The sequence below is a fragment of the Rhinolophus hipposideros genome (assembly GCF_964194185.1).
Source record: "Rhinolophus hipposideros genome assembly, chromosome: 18".
Lineage (NCBI taxonomy): Eukaryota > Metazoa > Chordata > Mammalia > Chiroptera > Rhinolophidae > Rhinolophus > Rhinolophus hipposideros.
In genome coordinates this window covers 47,068,907-47,085,017 of record NC_138064.1, presented here as the reverse complement: position 1 = coordinate 47,085,017, position 16,111 = coordinate 47,068,907, and the positions used below count along the sequence as shown (strand labels likewise).

The 16,111-nt window shown below is 38.0% G+C and overlaps 1 protein-coding gene across 3 annotated transcripts in view; it reads left to right on the top strand.

The window, feature by feature from the left end:
* Positions 1 to 16,111, top strand: part of RELN (reelin) — a 518,204-nt gene that overhangs the window by 469,809 nt on the left and 32,284 nt on the right. For all 3 annotated transcript variants that reach the window (XM_081080324.1, XM_081080323.1, XM_081080322.1), the window contains exons 47-50: positions 7,322 to 7,462; positions 9,001 to 9,178; positions 10,807 to 11,000; positions 14,158 to 14,414. In XM_081080324.1, coding sequence (XP_080936450.1) covers positions 7,322 to 7,462; positions 9,001 to 9,178; positions 10,807 to 11,000; positions 14,158 to 14,414 — 770 coding nt within the window. The remainder of the gene's footprint in view (positions 1 to 7,321; positions 7,463 to 9,000; positions 9,179 to 10,806; positions 11,001 to 14,157; positions 14,415 to 16,111) is intronic.

The following is a 16,111-nucleotide window of genomic DNA, read 5'->3' as shown; positions in this document are numbered from 1 at the left end:
CTTTATTGCTTGCCCAAGAGATATGGTGCTGGGAGAAATAGGAAGGGAGAATGCCAGAAGTTCATGAGAGAGGCTGAAAAAGAAAATAGGAAGATGCCAAAATCAATTTCATAGCCCCTAATCTGAATTTGCCTTCTTCTTTTTACTAACCCCACACTAAAAATAACAGGTGGCTCAAGTGGCATGGGTTCTTGAAATGCCACCTGAGAACCCGGGTGAGTCAATGGAAGGGCAGGTAACTCAAATCCACTGAGAAGGGAGGGTGGGGGGGAGCTGCCTCTGGAAGGCTCAGGTGTGACTTGGCTATTTTAAGTCTCAGTTGAAGATGATCCATTCCCTTCTGCTAGCCCTAATGACCTAGCTGATACCACAGTCTTTAAAGATTAACTACAACCCTTTGGAAGCCAGGTGGTTTTAGCCACAGCATGGAAGCCACTTAATGTTTGTAGGAAGTTTCAAGGAAAGGTGATAAGAACAGGAAAGGGCACGCAGACTGTGGAGCAATGGGGGTGATGAATGGGAATGCTGGAGGCTATAACTTTTTGCAGGTAAACAAATTTAGTGAGGAAGGGTATTTTCCCAATATTTCCTCCTACTATAAACGCAGTCAAAGAAAAGATCTTCAAAGAAAATCAAATCACTAGGCATAGCATTTACTGAGTTCATCACGGACAAATAGTCAAAGGAATTACAAGTTTATTTTTTAAAGGAGAGATTCTTTAAACTTGCCCTGGTCTTTATTTCTCTCCATTGTTACTTCCAACTTAATAGTACCTTTTGAAAGACTTTTTGGAAGCATTTATATTACTGAACATCTTGTTAAAATTTTTCAGTCAAGTCAGGGAAGCCTTGGACTCCTCTTACATAGCCACCTTTTCATGCATGGTTATGATAGTTGGAGCACTGCGGCTCTGCTATGACTTTACCCAATTTCTGCTGGTCTGAGAAGACTATCGAACATAAAATAATTTTGTCCAGTGCAAGCAATGGTACCACTGATTTTCTCATATTAACTATATTAATATTATGTTGGCATTATGTTAAAACAAATTAAATCTATTTCCATTTTCACTACAACAGAGAATAAAATCATTTCCAGAAAGTCAGCATTTCCTCTAAGCTTTATCAGTTGTCAACCTTGTTGCCAAAGTTTTCTCAGAGAATTTTAGATTTGGCCGTACTTTGTACATATTGCTATGTGTGGATTCATAAGATTGTTTTAACAATTAAATATAAGTAATTCTCCATTTAGAATATATTTTGTAACTTACAGGAAATTCCTTTTATTTGAAGGCTAAGCCAGTATATATGATGCCCTTAGTGGACTTACTCAGGACACTGTAGTTTTTATTATCATTTCTGATTATAATTATCAGCAAAAATAATAAAACCTTATTTTACCAAACAAAAAAAAAAGATAGCCATTTTCTTTTATTGTGATCCTCGGGTGAAAATTGTACAGTTAGTCTGAAGACCAAAGATTATTTTTGGCTCACATTATGTATTTAAAAGCCAAACATACAAAATTAAAGACACTAGTATACTATACTTCCATATAGTTATCACACACCTTCAACAATTACCAGCTCATGGCCAACTTTGTATCATCAATAGTACTACTCACTCCCACACCATCTTATTTTGAATCAAATCCTAGACATCATATCATTTTAACTGTAAATATTTTAGTGTATATCTCTATGAAAGGACTTTTTAAAAAACGTAACTGGGATATCATTATTACACTTACGATTTAATGATAATTTCTTATTCGATATTTACTCAGTATTCAGTATTCAAATGTCCCTGTTTGTCTCATAAAGCATAGTTTTTTTTCAAATTTGGATACAATATAATTGGAATGACAAGTCTCCTGAGTCTCCTTTAACCTCAAGGTCCCCCTGCCTGCCTTTTAAAATGAGGGCTAAGATACAAGGTTATTTGATTTTCCCCACAGACACACAGTCAGTGGCCGAACCAGGATTGTACTAAAGTTCTCCATTAAGGAAGGAAGACAGGCCCTGTGGGGTGGCTCGTTTAAGTAACTTCTATTGCTGATGTGCTTTCCACCCTAGGTCCAGAGAGATATCATGAAGGACCTAGATCATCCCATAAAGTTTCTTACCTTTATCACATTTATTTGGGGCCATAACCTGTAGTCCAAACACTTTCACCTCTCATGCCAGTTTACAGCCCTCAGTGTATTATAAGACATTTAGGAGAAAGGAAAATTAAGTGACAGTATACATTCTTTCATGGTCAGGTCAATGTTACCTAAAATTCTCAAAACGTTACAGTTCTTTAGTGTCCTACTGATTCTGAGTTTTAATTACAATCACCAAGATAATTTTCCACCAAAAGATCAGGGATGCCTAAATTCAATGCCCCCACTAGCAGCCAAATCTATGGTCTTCCAGCCTCTGCCTGACCTCCTCGGCAACCAGCTTTCTCAGGAACACGTCACCTCTCACACTGGCATGCTAAGTCAGGAGATGGGTTCTGGATTCTGTTTAAGAAGCTGGAGAAGCCCCCTCCTTGACTGGCAGTCCCAACATCTGTGAAATGAGTCAACTGTACAAAACAGTTTCTAAGAGTCATCCTCTTATTTCCACCCCGAAGTGTGACTGCCTTCTTTTGTTCATAGCCTCGTGTCTTCTTCCTGAGGGTCTCCCCCAGAGCAGGACCTTTGTGCATCTTGTCAGATGGCCCACCTTTTAGAGCCCTTCATCACAAGCAACTCTTTCACACTCCTGGTACCAAGTTCATGCTTCCTTTCTAGAGCCTGCTTTTTCTGAGGCTCTTGTCTGTAGGTCACGGGCTGTGACCTTCTGTTCAATTGAGCCAACCTGTATTTCTGCCCAGGTATATGCCTGGGAGTGGAATCCTGGATCATATAGTAACTCTGTGTTCAATATTTGGAGAAACTGACAGCAGCTACACCATTTTACATTCCCACCAGCAGTATATTTGGGTTCCAATTTCTCCACATCCTTGCCAACACTTGTCATTGCCGTCTTTTTCATCATAGCCATCCTAGTGGGTATGAAGTTGTATCTCATTGTGGTTTTGATTTGAATTTCTCTAATGACTAATGATGTTGAGCATCTTTTCATGCATTTATCATTTATGTATCTTCTTTGGAATATTCTCTACTTTTGTCTAACAGAAAGAAAGAGACTAATGGAGGAGATTTTATGCCAAATACAAAGGCAGGAACTTGGATAAGGCAAATATAGGGCACATTTTGAAATGGGACAGATATCGCAGAGCCTCTAACTCTACACAGAGAGCCAGGCGCTTCAGCTATGGTACTGACTTATAGAAGTCAAGATAAATGGACACGTGTGTACATGCAGCCGCAATACACACAGCCTTCTGTCGCCGAACAACTGTTCATATTTAGGGCTTATGGTAGGTGTAAGATTATTTTGTAGAGACTGAGATACAGTTTTGAACAATTTGCTGAATGAGAACTCAGAGTTGTAATGAACCAAGAGATCCTTGCCTTGTCTCAGTTTTGTGAGTGAATCAGTGCGACTAAGAGCACTGGGCCTCACCTTCTTCTTTGGTATAGTGGGAGTGTTTGGCTCTTTTCTAGTCCTAATTTTTTAATGTATCTCTTTAAGAGTGAAAGAAACATCAGGGAAAAGTGAAAAGGTTAAAAAAATTATGTATGGTTCCTATCAAGGAGCTTTTTCTCCTGATGACGATAATGACACGAACATCATAGATCGAGCTGTCCCGAAGAACAGAGCAGATACAGACTCTGAAATGTGTATCAAAATCTATTAAAAGGTGTGGAGGCAGTTCGGGGAAAGATTCCCACGGAGAACAGTGATGGAAACCATACTATTGACAGGGACATTTTTTAACCGCTTACCAATGGATATTTAATTATTAAACAATGCTTGGGAGCATTTGCTACATGCTGTAGATGCAGAGGAAATGATGTAAGTTCAGAAAAGAAGCAAGGGAAGACATTTCAAGGATATGGGAAAAGGAGAAATCTGTTCTGGGGCCATGTTCCTCCCAACTCCGAGAAGCATCAGCTGGTGGTGGCCGTCATTAGAAGGAAGCTTCTGGATTAGTGGTGCACCTGCCGAGGGACTTCACCAAGATAATTGTAGGTCATGGTAAACATGACCTAATTACTTTTCTCAACACCCTTGTGGGGCGGGAAGTAACATTTTCCTAGTTTTACAGATGGGGAAGTGCTAGTACATAAACATAACTGATGTGGCCCCTTTACACATTAAAGCTGTGACAGGGTTGGGAATAAGAAATCCTGGCAATTCAACTTCCAGACTTTCATTTTTAATTTCTATTCCATTTCATCGACTTAGTGAAAGTGTTTCCTTTTCTTATAAAACAGTATTGGATAGTGCATGTACTCCTGTTTTATGGGTATGTAATTTCTAAGTGTAATTATTCACAGGGATATATATAAAATCATCACATTTGAGACAGGGCCTTAAAAAAATTATCTAATTTAATCCCCTCATTATACCAGGGGTGCCAAAAAATGTATACAAGTGGACACTTTAGTCAACATTGCTCAAGCAGAAGTTTGCCATAATCAGAAGTGTCTAGACGTTGATGGTAACCACTTTGAGCACCTCTTGTAATTGCAGGAGTCAAACGTGACTTGTATTCATCCTTTGTTATCGGTACATATTGAGTATTACAATTTTAATACAGTTTTCCTTTCTTAAAATGTGTATACATTTTTTGGCACCCTCTGTATATGTTAAATTACTCACCATGGACATAGAGCTTACTAGTACCAGAGTACAGCTCAGAGCCCTTATTTATATTTACTCTTATTGGCCAACTCCAGTTTTAGTACATTTTACACATCGTTTTCCACTGTTTCCTTTTCTATGAAATGCCACAGTTGTACTAACTGAAAATAGCATGATTAGAAGTCCCCATGAAAGCTATCAACCCCAACAATTCATCTGGCTATTAAACCTTCTGTACAGTCTCTCTGTTAAGTGGCTGCATGAACTGTGATTCAACCCCACCGATGATTAGAAAACCACCCCCTGCTAAGCAGTCCATGCCACCTCCCAACTGCCATCAAATCACTGCCCCTTCCTCAGCTGACCCCCAGTCCCTGCCTACCCAACCTGTAAGATGTCTCTTATTTGATTCTTCCTGGACGTCTTTCTTGCTGTTAATTTAATATTTTTTCAGTAAATGTTTAGGAAGCCCAATCTACAGGTGTCACCAACAATAAAATGATAAATAAGGAGAACATAAGAAAGGAAATTACACATAAATAGGCACTTTTAATACAAGGGGAGAAAGGTTTTGATGGAACTTGTATAAAACATTAGGGAAAGAAGGAAATTTTATTACTTGCCTGTTTATAAGCACTGAAGATAAAAAAAAAAAACAATATCCCCTGAAGGAATTACGGAGATATTCCCTGCCCTTCAGAAGCTTATTGTCCAAAGAAAGACAGAAGAAATATATGTCTGACTTGTTATCAGAATCCAAGCAATGGTGTAAATACGATATTCCACTGTTATAAAAATGTTACTGTGTGTGACAGGCATAGCTATTAGTAAACTTGATCATTAAAAATCAAGTGATCAGAGCCACTGAACTGCACAACCCCAGGGAGCCATCTTCATATAACTTATTGTGAGAATGGTGCCCCCTGGATACCAACTCCCTGCACCTACAGAGCACCTACTAAGTGCTAGGCATTATACACTTAGCGTCTAATGTGGAACAAAAGGGATTAACTCTGCCCCCTTATAACTTACTCTTCTGAGGAGGAGATAGACTTTTAAGAATACATATGCAAATAAATATATGACTATAATTATAAGCACTATAAAAGGAAAAGAATAGTTTTCTATGGAAAAAATACAATTTTTAAAGGGATCGGAAAGAAAATTCTCTCTGAGGACCTGGCATTTCCTTTGAGACCTGAAGGACACACAGGAATTAACCAGGCAGAGACAGGAAAGACGCAGGCAGAAGGTGGGGGTTTGGTGAGTTTTGGGAACTGAGAGAAGTTGCGGAGCCCAGAAGTGAGTAGCCAGGATATGGGAGGAGAAGAGAGGGCCCAGCTCAGGCAGAGCCTCATGAGCCAAGGAGGAGTTTGGGGTTGAAGTTAAATGTAATAGGAAATGATCGGAGGATAATAGGTAGACATATCTCTGCTCGGAGGACCATATGGGGGCCAGGGAGCAAAAAGGGTTATAGAGAAATCAGTTAGTACATAGATGCTCAATAAACAAATATAAAACTGAACTATTTATTTTCCGGGTGAAAATTTTAGTTCTCATCTGTTTGTTTTCTATTTTCTAAGCTTAAAAATATAAATTTTTCAATTAGAAAACATGAACTCCTTACTGTTGTTTGGTCTTTTGTTCTGCCTAAAACAGATATCTCTCAATCAAGTGATTAACAGTCTTTTAATGGCAAAAGTATATGAAGCAATAAAACAAAAATTTGCTTTGGCTAATTATTTCCTCTATGAGTCTTTGAATATTCAAACTCACTAGAGCCTCAGGCATTGTTTGGATTTTACTGCCATCTAGTGTCTCTAAAGACATAAGTTTGTGTTTCTGAACAAGATACTCCCCAAAACTGTACAAATGAGCAAATATATTTCTACTTCTGGAATGGAAGAATCTCTGTTTTGGTTTTATTTATATTGCATTTATATCAGTATAAAATAAGTCGAGTCTTATTTATAACCCTCTCTCTTTTCTTTGTCCAGTTATATAGGGTTTCATTGATCCCTCTGATTTACACTCCTACTGTCTTCTTAAGCCTTTCATTGTGAATTCCCCACAAATGCTGTGTGAGGTGTAGCAATAGGCCCACTGCACAAGTGTCTGGCCTTAGGGAGCAAGTAGGAGTTGAAATCTCACCTATGCCCTGCCTCCCAAGTGAAATGCAGAGGGGTTGTGGCTGCTCAAGGACAGGCATCTTTTCCTAATTTGCACATATAAGTTGGCAGCGGCCCTGGTGTCACTCCACAATGGCTCCCACACACAATTCAGTGCTCACTGTTCCCGAGTCTACTGGCTTTAGGATTAGTTTAGTTTCTGTTTTAGTCTGTTTTTACAAAGCTCAAAAAGATCATAAGCCCAACATATATTCTCAGGCTACTGCAGTTTGGTTTGGTTTTGTTAATCGGATTTTTGCATAGAATATTGCAATAACCAATGCTCTTTTCAGAATAGAAGTGGTGGTGTCCACGCATTTGTGTTACACTCCTCCATTCACTTGTTCAAACATTCCAGAACACAATTCTTTTTCACCACATCCTTCATTGTAATTTTCTTTTTCTTCAAAGGTCCCAAGCCACTCGTTTCCGTTGGCATCAACCAGCTCCTTTTGACAAACAGCAGACGTGGGCAATAGATAATGTGTATATCGGCGATGGCTGCATAGACATGTGCAGTGGCCACGGAAGGTGCATCCAAGGAAACTGTGTGTACGTAGATTTGTTTTCTTCCTTCTGTAGAAAATTCCTGACTCACATTCCAGCCAGGAGATTTTTCTGAAACGGGTGTTTGAATCACTCCCAAGCTACTTGAAGTTACACATTTTTCCTAAAATCTGATACTGAGCCAACTATGTAGTATGGCTATTGTATCTTCATTCTTGCTTAGAGATTAGGAACTGAACAATAGCAATCTTGTCAGGTGAATGCTGAATTATAACTGACTGCATTTTATTCCCTTCTGCGTTTCCGTGGTACACCAGAACCTTGAAAAAGACAATAGGAAAGGATCAGGAGTTCAGTATGTTCTGACCAAAAATGATGAATCATAAGCATTTTTCTCACTTAGGTCTGAATATATGTAATGCTATGCATTACTTGTGGTTTAATTGTTATTCCAGTGTTGTTTACACGAGAAAGTATATAGATGCTTGATCAATTTACCAGGCATATTTGATGGAGATGCCTAGTATTTTACTCTTAGAGAGTCTTGGCATCTTTGGAAGGCTCTAAATAAGGTGTGTGTGCATGTGTGAATGTGTGAGTGTGTGTGTGTGTGTGTGTGTGTGTGTGTGTGTGTGTGTGTGTGTGTTGTGTACTACAGGCTATTCGGTGACATTGTATGAATGAAGGTGCTGACAGGAAATCCATAGTCCCTTCTCCACTAATGTCCACATACCTAGAAAGTCTTACCTTTGATTACTAATTCTAGCCCATATCTACAATGACCTTTGAGACTGCTGAGCCTCTCAGTTCTATGTTCATACCGTGTTTCCCTGAAAATAAGACCTAGCCAGACCATCAGCTTTAATGCATCCTTTGGAGCAAAAATTAATATAAGATTTGGTCTTATTTTAATATAAAGTAAGACCCGGTCTTATTTTAATATCATTTAAGACCAGGTATGATATGATATGATATGATATGATATGATATGATATGATATGATATGATATGAGACCAGGTCTTATATTAATTTTTGCTCCAAAAGACGCATTAGAACTGATGGTCTGGCTAGGTCTTATTTTCGGGGAAACACGGTATTTCCTCCCACATTGAACAGGGAAGTCAGTGCGTTGGTCAAAAATGAAGGATGCTATCCCAAGTACCTTCTGCTGTTTGGAACATGGCTTCTTAGATTCCCAGTTGGCCCAAAGCCTCTATTAAAAAGACCAATTTTGTAAATCACTAGGGCCTACAGCTTAGGTTGACAACTGCAATTGTTTATCAGCCATCCAGAGCTGTGTTGTGTAGAGACAGGGTTTCCGTAAATTCTTTAAAGTTGTTTCTTGCTATCTGAATGTAAGTTCACGTAGCCACTTTAGGAAAGCCAAGCGACAGTTAATTCACAGCTTACTTCTAACCTAAAGCACTGTTAAGGAGCGCAGGTGAATTCTGACAAGATCTGTGAAGATAAGTAACCTTTCATCATCATGGGCTGGGAAAAAGAGTTGGCCTCGCTATTTGAGAACACACATGTGGGGGCTTTGTTTGATGTTGACTTTTCCTGTCTCTTTCTCCACAACCAGCTGTGACGAGCAGTGGGGTGGCCTATACTGTGACGAGCCCGAGACCTCCCTTCCAACTCAACTCAAAGACAACTTCAATCGAGCTCCATCCAACCAGAACTGGCTGACTGTGAATGGAGGGAAATTAAGTACCGTGTGTGGAGCTGTGGCTTCAGGAATGGCTCTCCATTTCAGTGGGGTGAGTATTGGGCTGCTGGTTATTCATTTCTGCATCCTCTGAGTTCCCCACAAATACTTGACGCTGCTTTGAAGTTTAATTGGCAGAGCAAGTAGCAGAGTTAGAAACCCTAAGCGCACAACCCTGACTTGAACTTGCAATTTTATACATATTAGAAAATACTAATTATTTCCAACACTTTCCTATCGAAAATCAGTTGAGACTATTTAATTCTGCATGGTAGTGTCAGCAGAAGGCATATTTAAATACACATTTAAAAAGGACTTCAAAGAATTTCCATTCTGGGACAGAGTGTTTGCAGTGTGTGAAGGTCTTCATTCTGGATGATGCTCTAATGGAAAACTCTTGAGCTTGCAACAGATTTTGGATTTAAGGAGCCAAGAAATCTGGAAAATGAGCTTCAATGTTTCCTGAATTTATTAATAACAATTAATCCTTTCTATAAATTATCCAAGAAAGAATAATTGTCAGTAATTACTAGGTACTGTATTTATAGCAGATTATTTTGTGAATGACAGCAGCAATGTTAGAAAATTTTCTTTCAGAAATTTTATACTCATTCTGCATTGCTACAAAAGATGACTTGTTTAAAAATAGAATTTCTCCAATACCATAATTACATGCCCGTCATAGGCAATTAATTTTTTTAATTATAAATTCACTCTCAGTTCTTTATTTCCCTACCATGCCCTACCTTCGAGTTTGCATTCATGCCAGTGAAATATATCATTTATATTCAGTGTTTTAGACTCAAGAGTAACAACAGGGCATATAGCATATAGGATTTTTGTAACCATTAGCACTGAATAGGAATGCAGTGTTTGTCCACAATATTCTTCCTAGCTTAGGTGGAACTCTAAAAGGTCTAGTTTTCCCATATGTTCAACTAAGAAATATCTACCTACCTACATTAATGAATTAATATAGATGACATTAAAATCAGCTACAAACATTTAAATAAAAAGCATTACAACTATTATCTCCAATTATAATTAAAGTATATGGAAATTTTAGACATTCGTTTTTAAATTTCATATTAAAATAGTCATCTCAACATGCTATTTTACTAATAGCTGATGCCTTTCTGAAAATCTAATAAATGTCTATGAATAACTGGAAATAGCTTAATGAAAACATGGGACAGTTACTTTAATTCCACTCTCATCTTTTTGTTTTTCCCATAAGAAAATAGAAGAGAATCTTCTTAGATACATTGCACTTTGTAAGTAAACTCTAACACTGAAATTTCAAAGTTCAGCAAATATTTGCTAAGTACCTGCTGTGTGCTAGGGGCCACGCCAGGAGCTAGAGTAACAGGAGAGAGGATAAAATCAGTACTACAATACTCTGTGACTTATAGTACAAAAGAAAAATAAAAAGGATGGAAGCCAGATAAAACCTACAACCTGCAACCACAATTCCTATTTATTTATTTATTTATTTATTTATTTATTTATTTATTTATATTAGTTTCAGGTGCACAAAACAATGTAATAGTTAGACATTTATCATTTATATCCCTCACACAGTGATAGCCCCCTCGCCCAATCTACTACCCCTCTGACATCGCGTATGCCTGATCACAATTCCTTATCACTGTTTGGTTGCCTTCTGCTTCTTCTCCTCAGGGTTGTAGCCGACTGTTAGTCACTGTGGATCTAAACCTCACTACTGCCGAGTTTATCCAATTTTACTTCATGTATGGATGCCTGATTACACCAAACAACCGTAACCAAGGTGTTCTCTTGGAATATTCTGTCAATGGAGGCATTACCTGGAACCTGCTAATGGAAATTTTCTATGACCAGTACAGTAAACCTGGGTTTGTATCCTATTTTCTCTCTAATAACTAGGATGATTAGTAAAGATCCTTGGTGGGGCCTGCCGGTAATCAATCAGAGGAACCAAAGGGGACCCTGACCTTACTCATCAGTAGAGGATACTTCTGAGACTCACGTGAAGATAAGGTTTTTGAGGTGGATAAACAGCTGGTTTAGGTTTTTATTTTAAGACCAGAATAAGTGGTCTTATTCCCAGAATAAGATAAAATACACTATCACAATGCCAATAATAAATAGACCCAGTACAAAAACTTATATAAATTCATAAAAATGTGATAATTAAGTTCAACAACATTTTGGAAAAATGGAAACAGAAAATTAAGTAATTATATAGTGTTCACTCTGTTTTAGATAATTGGGGGCTAGAAAATAAACACAATAAAATGTAAATATCCTTAAGAAACCTAAAGCGCATTTTTAAATTGCTTATTAAAAATCCCTGATAAATACAGTGTGGGGGTCATTTTTAAAAAATGTATTCTTAAAGGCCAAAAAGCAATCAATGTGACCAATTAAAAATGTCCAAAAGGTTGTTAAAAAGGAAAAGAGCATGTTTGCTGAAGTAGGAGGAGGAGAATAAGGAAGAGGAGGGTAAGACAAGAGAAAGAGAAAAGGAGATGTTTGGAGGAGAGGAGAGCAGAGCAGAGGATAGAGGAAAGGAGAACAGAGAAAGAAGGAGTACAGCCCAGTCAAGAATAAGTAAACACACAAAAAACAAAAAGAAACATAGATAATCCCTCAGTACCTGGCAAACCAGGTACAAGGCTGAAAATTAGGGGAAATAAAAACAATTAAAGAATCTTGTAAATGATCATTTAAATTCAGTGTATCAGTTAAGATTAGGTTCATCTGTAACAGAACACCCAAAATAACTTGAGCAAAAAGGGTTTTTCCTCTCTTACGTAAATTAGATCCAGAAGAAAATAGCCCAGGGCTGCTGTAGTGGGTCCACAAGCCCCAAGAGACCCAGATTCCTTCTACCTAGAACTTCTGCCACACTCAACACGTGATTTCCCTCTCATGCTCCAAAAGGGCGGTTCTGACTCCTCCACATTCCAGCCAACAGGAGGGAGGAGGGGCAAGAAGTCTCTCTAAGGACACTTCCTGACAGTTGCCCATACTTTCCTTCCCATGCGGGTAGCCAGAGCTTAGTCACAGAAACCCACCCAGATGGGAGGGAGTCTGGACACATTATCTTTATTCTGGGCAACTATTCACTTCACTAAAAAGATGGGCTCCTGTGTTAAAGGAAGAAGGGGAAAGTGGCAATTGAGGAAATGCAAGCAATGTCTGCAACAAGCAAAAGGTTTAAATCCTGCGCTTGCATTAAAGTTGGACACCAATCAAAGAAACCTGTAAAATTTAAGTGGTACACAGTGTAATGGTGCAACATGTGCTCATCTATTGGTAGGAGATAATAAACAGGCCAAGGAAACCATTTTCTTGGTCTTTACGGAGGAAGTGATAAAAACTCTCAAGTGTGAGTTCCTAAGTGCTTCAACAGCATAATACACAGGGAGAGAGAGGTTATGTTTCTGTAGGATGAAAACATAACTCTCTAATCTACTTTACTTTTCCAAAGGGGAAACAAATTGACCAAGGTAAGAACAGTGGTCATAGTTTATTTCAACTTTCAGCAACCTTAAATAAATTTCCACTCCAAAGGTTTTAAAATGTGGTCAAGGATTTATCAGAGAAAGGAAACTAATTTAGAAATAGGAAAGAAAAATAAAGGTAAACGATCATTGCTCTGGGTAAAGAAGTGTGATTATGCACTTCCTCAGGAACAGATTTCTGACATCATTTAATAAATTTAAAAATGTTAATTAAACATATTAAATCAAGGGAGGTAAATTATAGAAATATCTTACAAGGTGAACATACAAAAAGTGGTTGGGGAGGGGCACAGATGATCTTCAAAATTGAGATGCATGAGGAAATGAACTTTGGAAAAGATTATTTGCCTAAAGACCAAAGGTCTCCAAACTGCCAGTAACTACACAGGTAAGGTGTAGTCACAATACCCACTGTCCTTCCCTATGACCAAGATCCATTAAGCTGTCGTGGCCCAAAGGCTCTACAAAATGATGGACATAATAAAATATATATATATTTAAAATCCAGGTACTGGAAATCCAACTAAAAACATCCTAGCTTTGTATGGGTGTTGATTGGTCCCCATCTGGAATACTGCCTACTAATCTGGTCACTACTCCAAGAAAGGCATAAAAGAGAGAAAAAGAGAATATAAAACACCAACAAGGAGATACTGTATAAACAAAACTAAAATAATAAAATTTCTTTGATGTGAAAGACAAAAACTAAAAGGGTCATCAGCGAGTTGAGACCTCAGCTTAAGGGTTCTTCACAGGATGAACTTGGGCTTGGTAGCCCTGTCCATGAGCACTATGGGTAATACTAAGATTAAAGGTTGAAAGTAATGGGAGGTAAATTAGCACGGATAAAAAGATGAGATGTCATGCAGAAGGGAATAAACCTCAGGAAATTATTTTCCCCAACAGATTTTATGAGTTGTGAATATAAGTTTGAAAGAGTTTGATATATTCCTTGGGTTTCAATGAATAATTGTGATTAAGGAGTATTTGAGACCATATTTCTAGCTGGTGAAGGTTCATGTTGGAGCGTGGAGCCATGTTTTTCCATGTCTGTCCTTGGTGACTGAGTCAGGGATGGCAGTTGGGCTTGTTAGCCCATGGTTCTCACTCAGCATTTCTTAGTATAATGTTTTGTGCGTATTCCTGGGAGTAGAATGAAATCAAGGAGCCGGGAGAAGGAAACAGATGAAATTAACCCCAGGGTGACAGACCAAAGTCAGTTGTGCGTATAGTCTAGGCCTGCAGATCTGGAGGGGGTCCAGGCAAGCAAAAAATTGTGGCGTTCCTCTAAGGCCTGTCCAAGACCATTTAGAGTAAGTCGGTGTTTCAACTTGTTTACATTCTATTTCCCTCATTTAGTGACTCCAGAGATTTCATAAAATCAAGTCAGTTCATTATGGCTTTTTAAAATTATTTTAGCCAATGTCCTCTCATCACCCACCAGGTGACATAGCTGTAAATCTTTTACTCGCGAGATGTTTGACAAGGCTCTTTCCCCACCCCAACCATCATTTTCTTACAGATTCGTGAATATCCTTCTTCCTCCTGATGCTAAAGAGATAGCTACTCGCTTCCGCTGGTGGCAGCCCAGACACGATGGCCTGGATCAGAACGACTGGGCCATTGACAATGTACTCATCTCAGGCTCTGCTGACCAGCGGACAGTCATGCTGGACACCTTCAGCAGCGCGCCCATCCCCCAGCACGAGCGCTCCCCAGCCGATGCTGGCCCTGTTGGCAGAATTGCTTTTGACATGTTTATGGAGGACAAGACTGCAGGTAAATTTTTCTCTAATGCTGAATAAAAACCCAGTGGAAATGCGGTTTGGATTTGGGTCTTTTCTTTCTTTCTTTTTTTAATTAAAGTTTATTGGGGTGAAAATTGTTAGTAAAGTTACATAGGATTCAGGTATACAATTCTGTAATACATCATCTATATATCACATTGTGTGTTCACCACCCAGAGTTAGTTATCTTTCTATCAGCATATATTGGATCCCCTTTACCCTCATCTACCACCCCCCATCCCCTTACCTTACCTTACCCTCTGGTAACTAAACTATTGTCTGTGCCTATGAGTTTTTGTTTCTTTATTTGTTTGTCTTGTTCCTTTGTTGTTTTCAGTTTTATATCCCATATATCAGTGAAATCATATAGTTCTCGACTTTTTCTGTCTGACTTATTTCACTTAGCATAATAATCTCAAAATCCATCCATACTGTTGCAAATGGCACTATTTCATCTTTTCTTATGGCAGAATAGTATTCCATTGTGTATATATACCACAACTTCTTTATCCATTCATCTATCGAAGGACACTTTGGTTGTTTCCATGTCTTGGCCACCGTAAGTAAAGCTGCAATGAACATTGTAGCACATATATCTTTACGGATAAATGTTCTCAGATTTTTGGGGTAGATACCTAGGAGACGGATTGCTGGGTCATATGGTTGGGTCTTTTCAAAAGAGTGGAATATGAAATCTTTTACAGATTCTCAAATGATATAGGAACAGGGAAAAGGATGTCCCCTTTTTGTTTCTCTCAACCTTCCTGGTTTACATTATAACTAAATTTTTTCTTACACCCAAGCCATCAAGTATATTTTAATAAATAGTATTTTATAATTTTGTTAACAGGATAATTTTCTTTTCTTAGAAAATTTTCCTTTCTATTTCCTGTTTTCTACTTTCGGTAGAAAGCCCACATTTCCTGGTCACTTGTTTTAATATCAGATACAAGTGTTGTGTGTTACTACATGTCAGATGCATTTGTGATGGCATTTCATGTTTCAAAGAGCATCCAAAGTCTCACTTGTTAATCTTCATTCTTAGTAGGAGCAGCTCAGTAATCCTGGTGAACTAGCAAGGCTCTCTTCATGTTATTCTTATTTTCAATGTCTTGTTTTCTTTTCATTTCATGACACTGTTTTTGTTATCTTTTTTTAAAGTTGTGTCTTATATTAAGTATCTAGCTATGTGTGCCACATCGGTGCTTATACTACATAAAACATGGTATTTTCAGATCAAATAGTAATGTTTGATTATACACCTCACCAACACTGCAAGTGTTATCCAGGAAAACAGTGAAAATAGGTATAACCATAGACTCCTCAGACTGTGAGACTGTCACATGCAAATTGGCCTTAGAATCTTGCATAGAAAGGTAGCTGTATTGTACAATAGTAAGGCTGAGAAGAACCTTCCAGAGGAATGAAACCTATGCTGAAAAATATTTAAATGTGAGGAATTTTAGTAATTTAAAATACTTAATTATTAATGTTTTATTATAAAGGTAATACATGTTCAAAGTGGGAAATGGAGAAAATGTAGACAATTATGAGGATGAAAATAAAAATCACCCAGAGAGTAGCCATCATCAATATTTGGGTACTTTTCTTAAAGTCTTTTTTTCTATGTCTTTATATAAACATTTTTTTAACAAAATTATACTACTAAATTATACATATTTTGTAGCC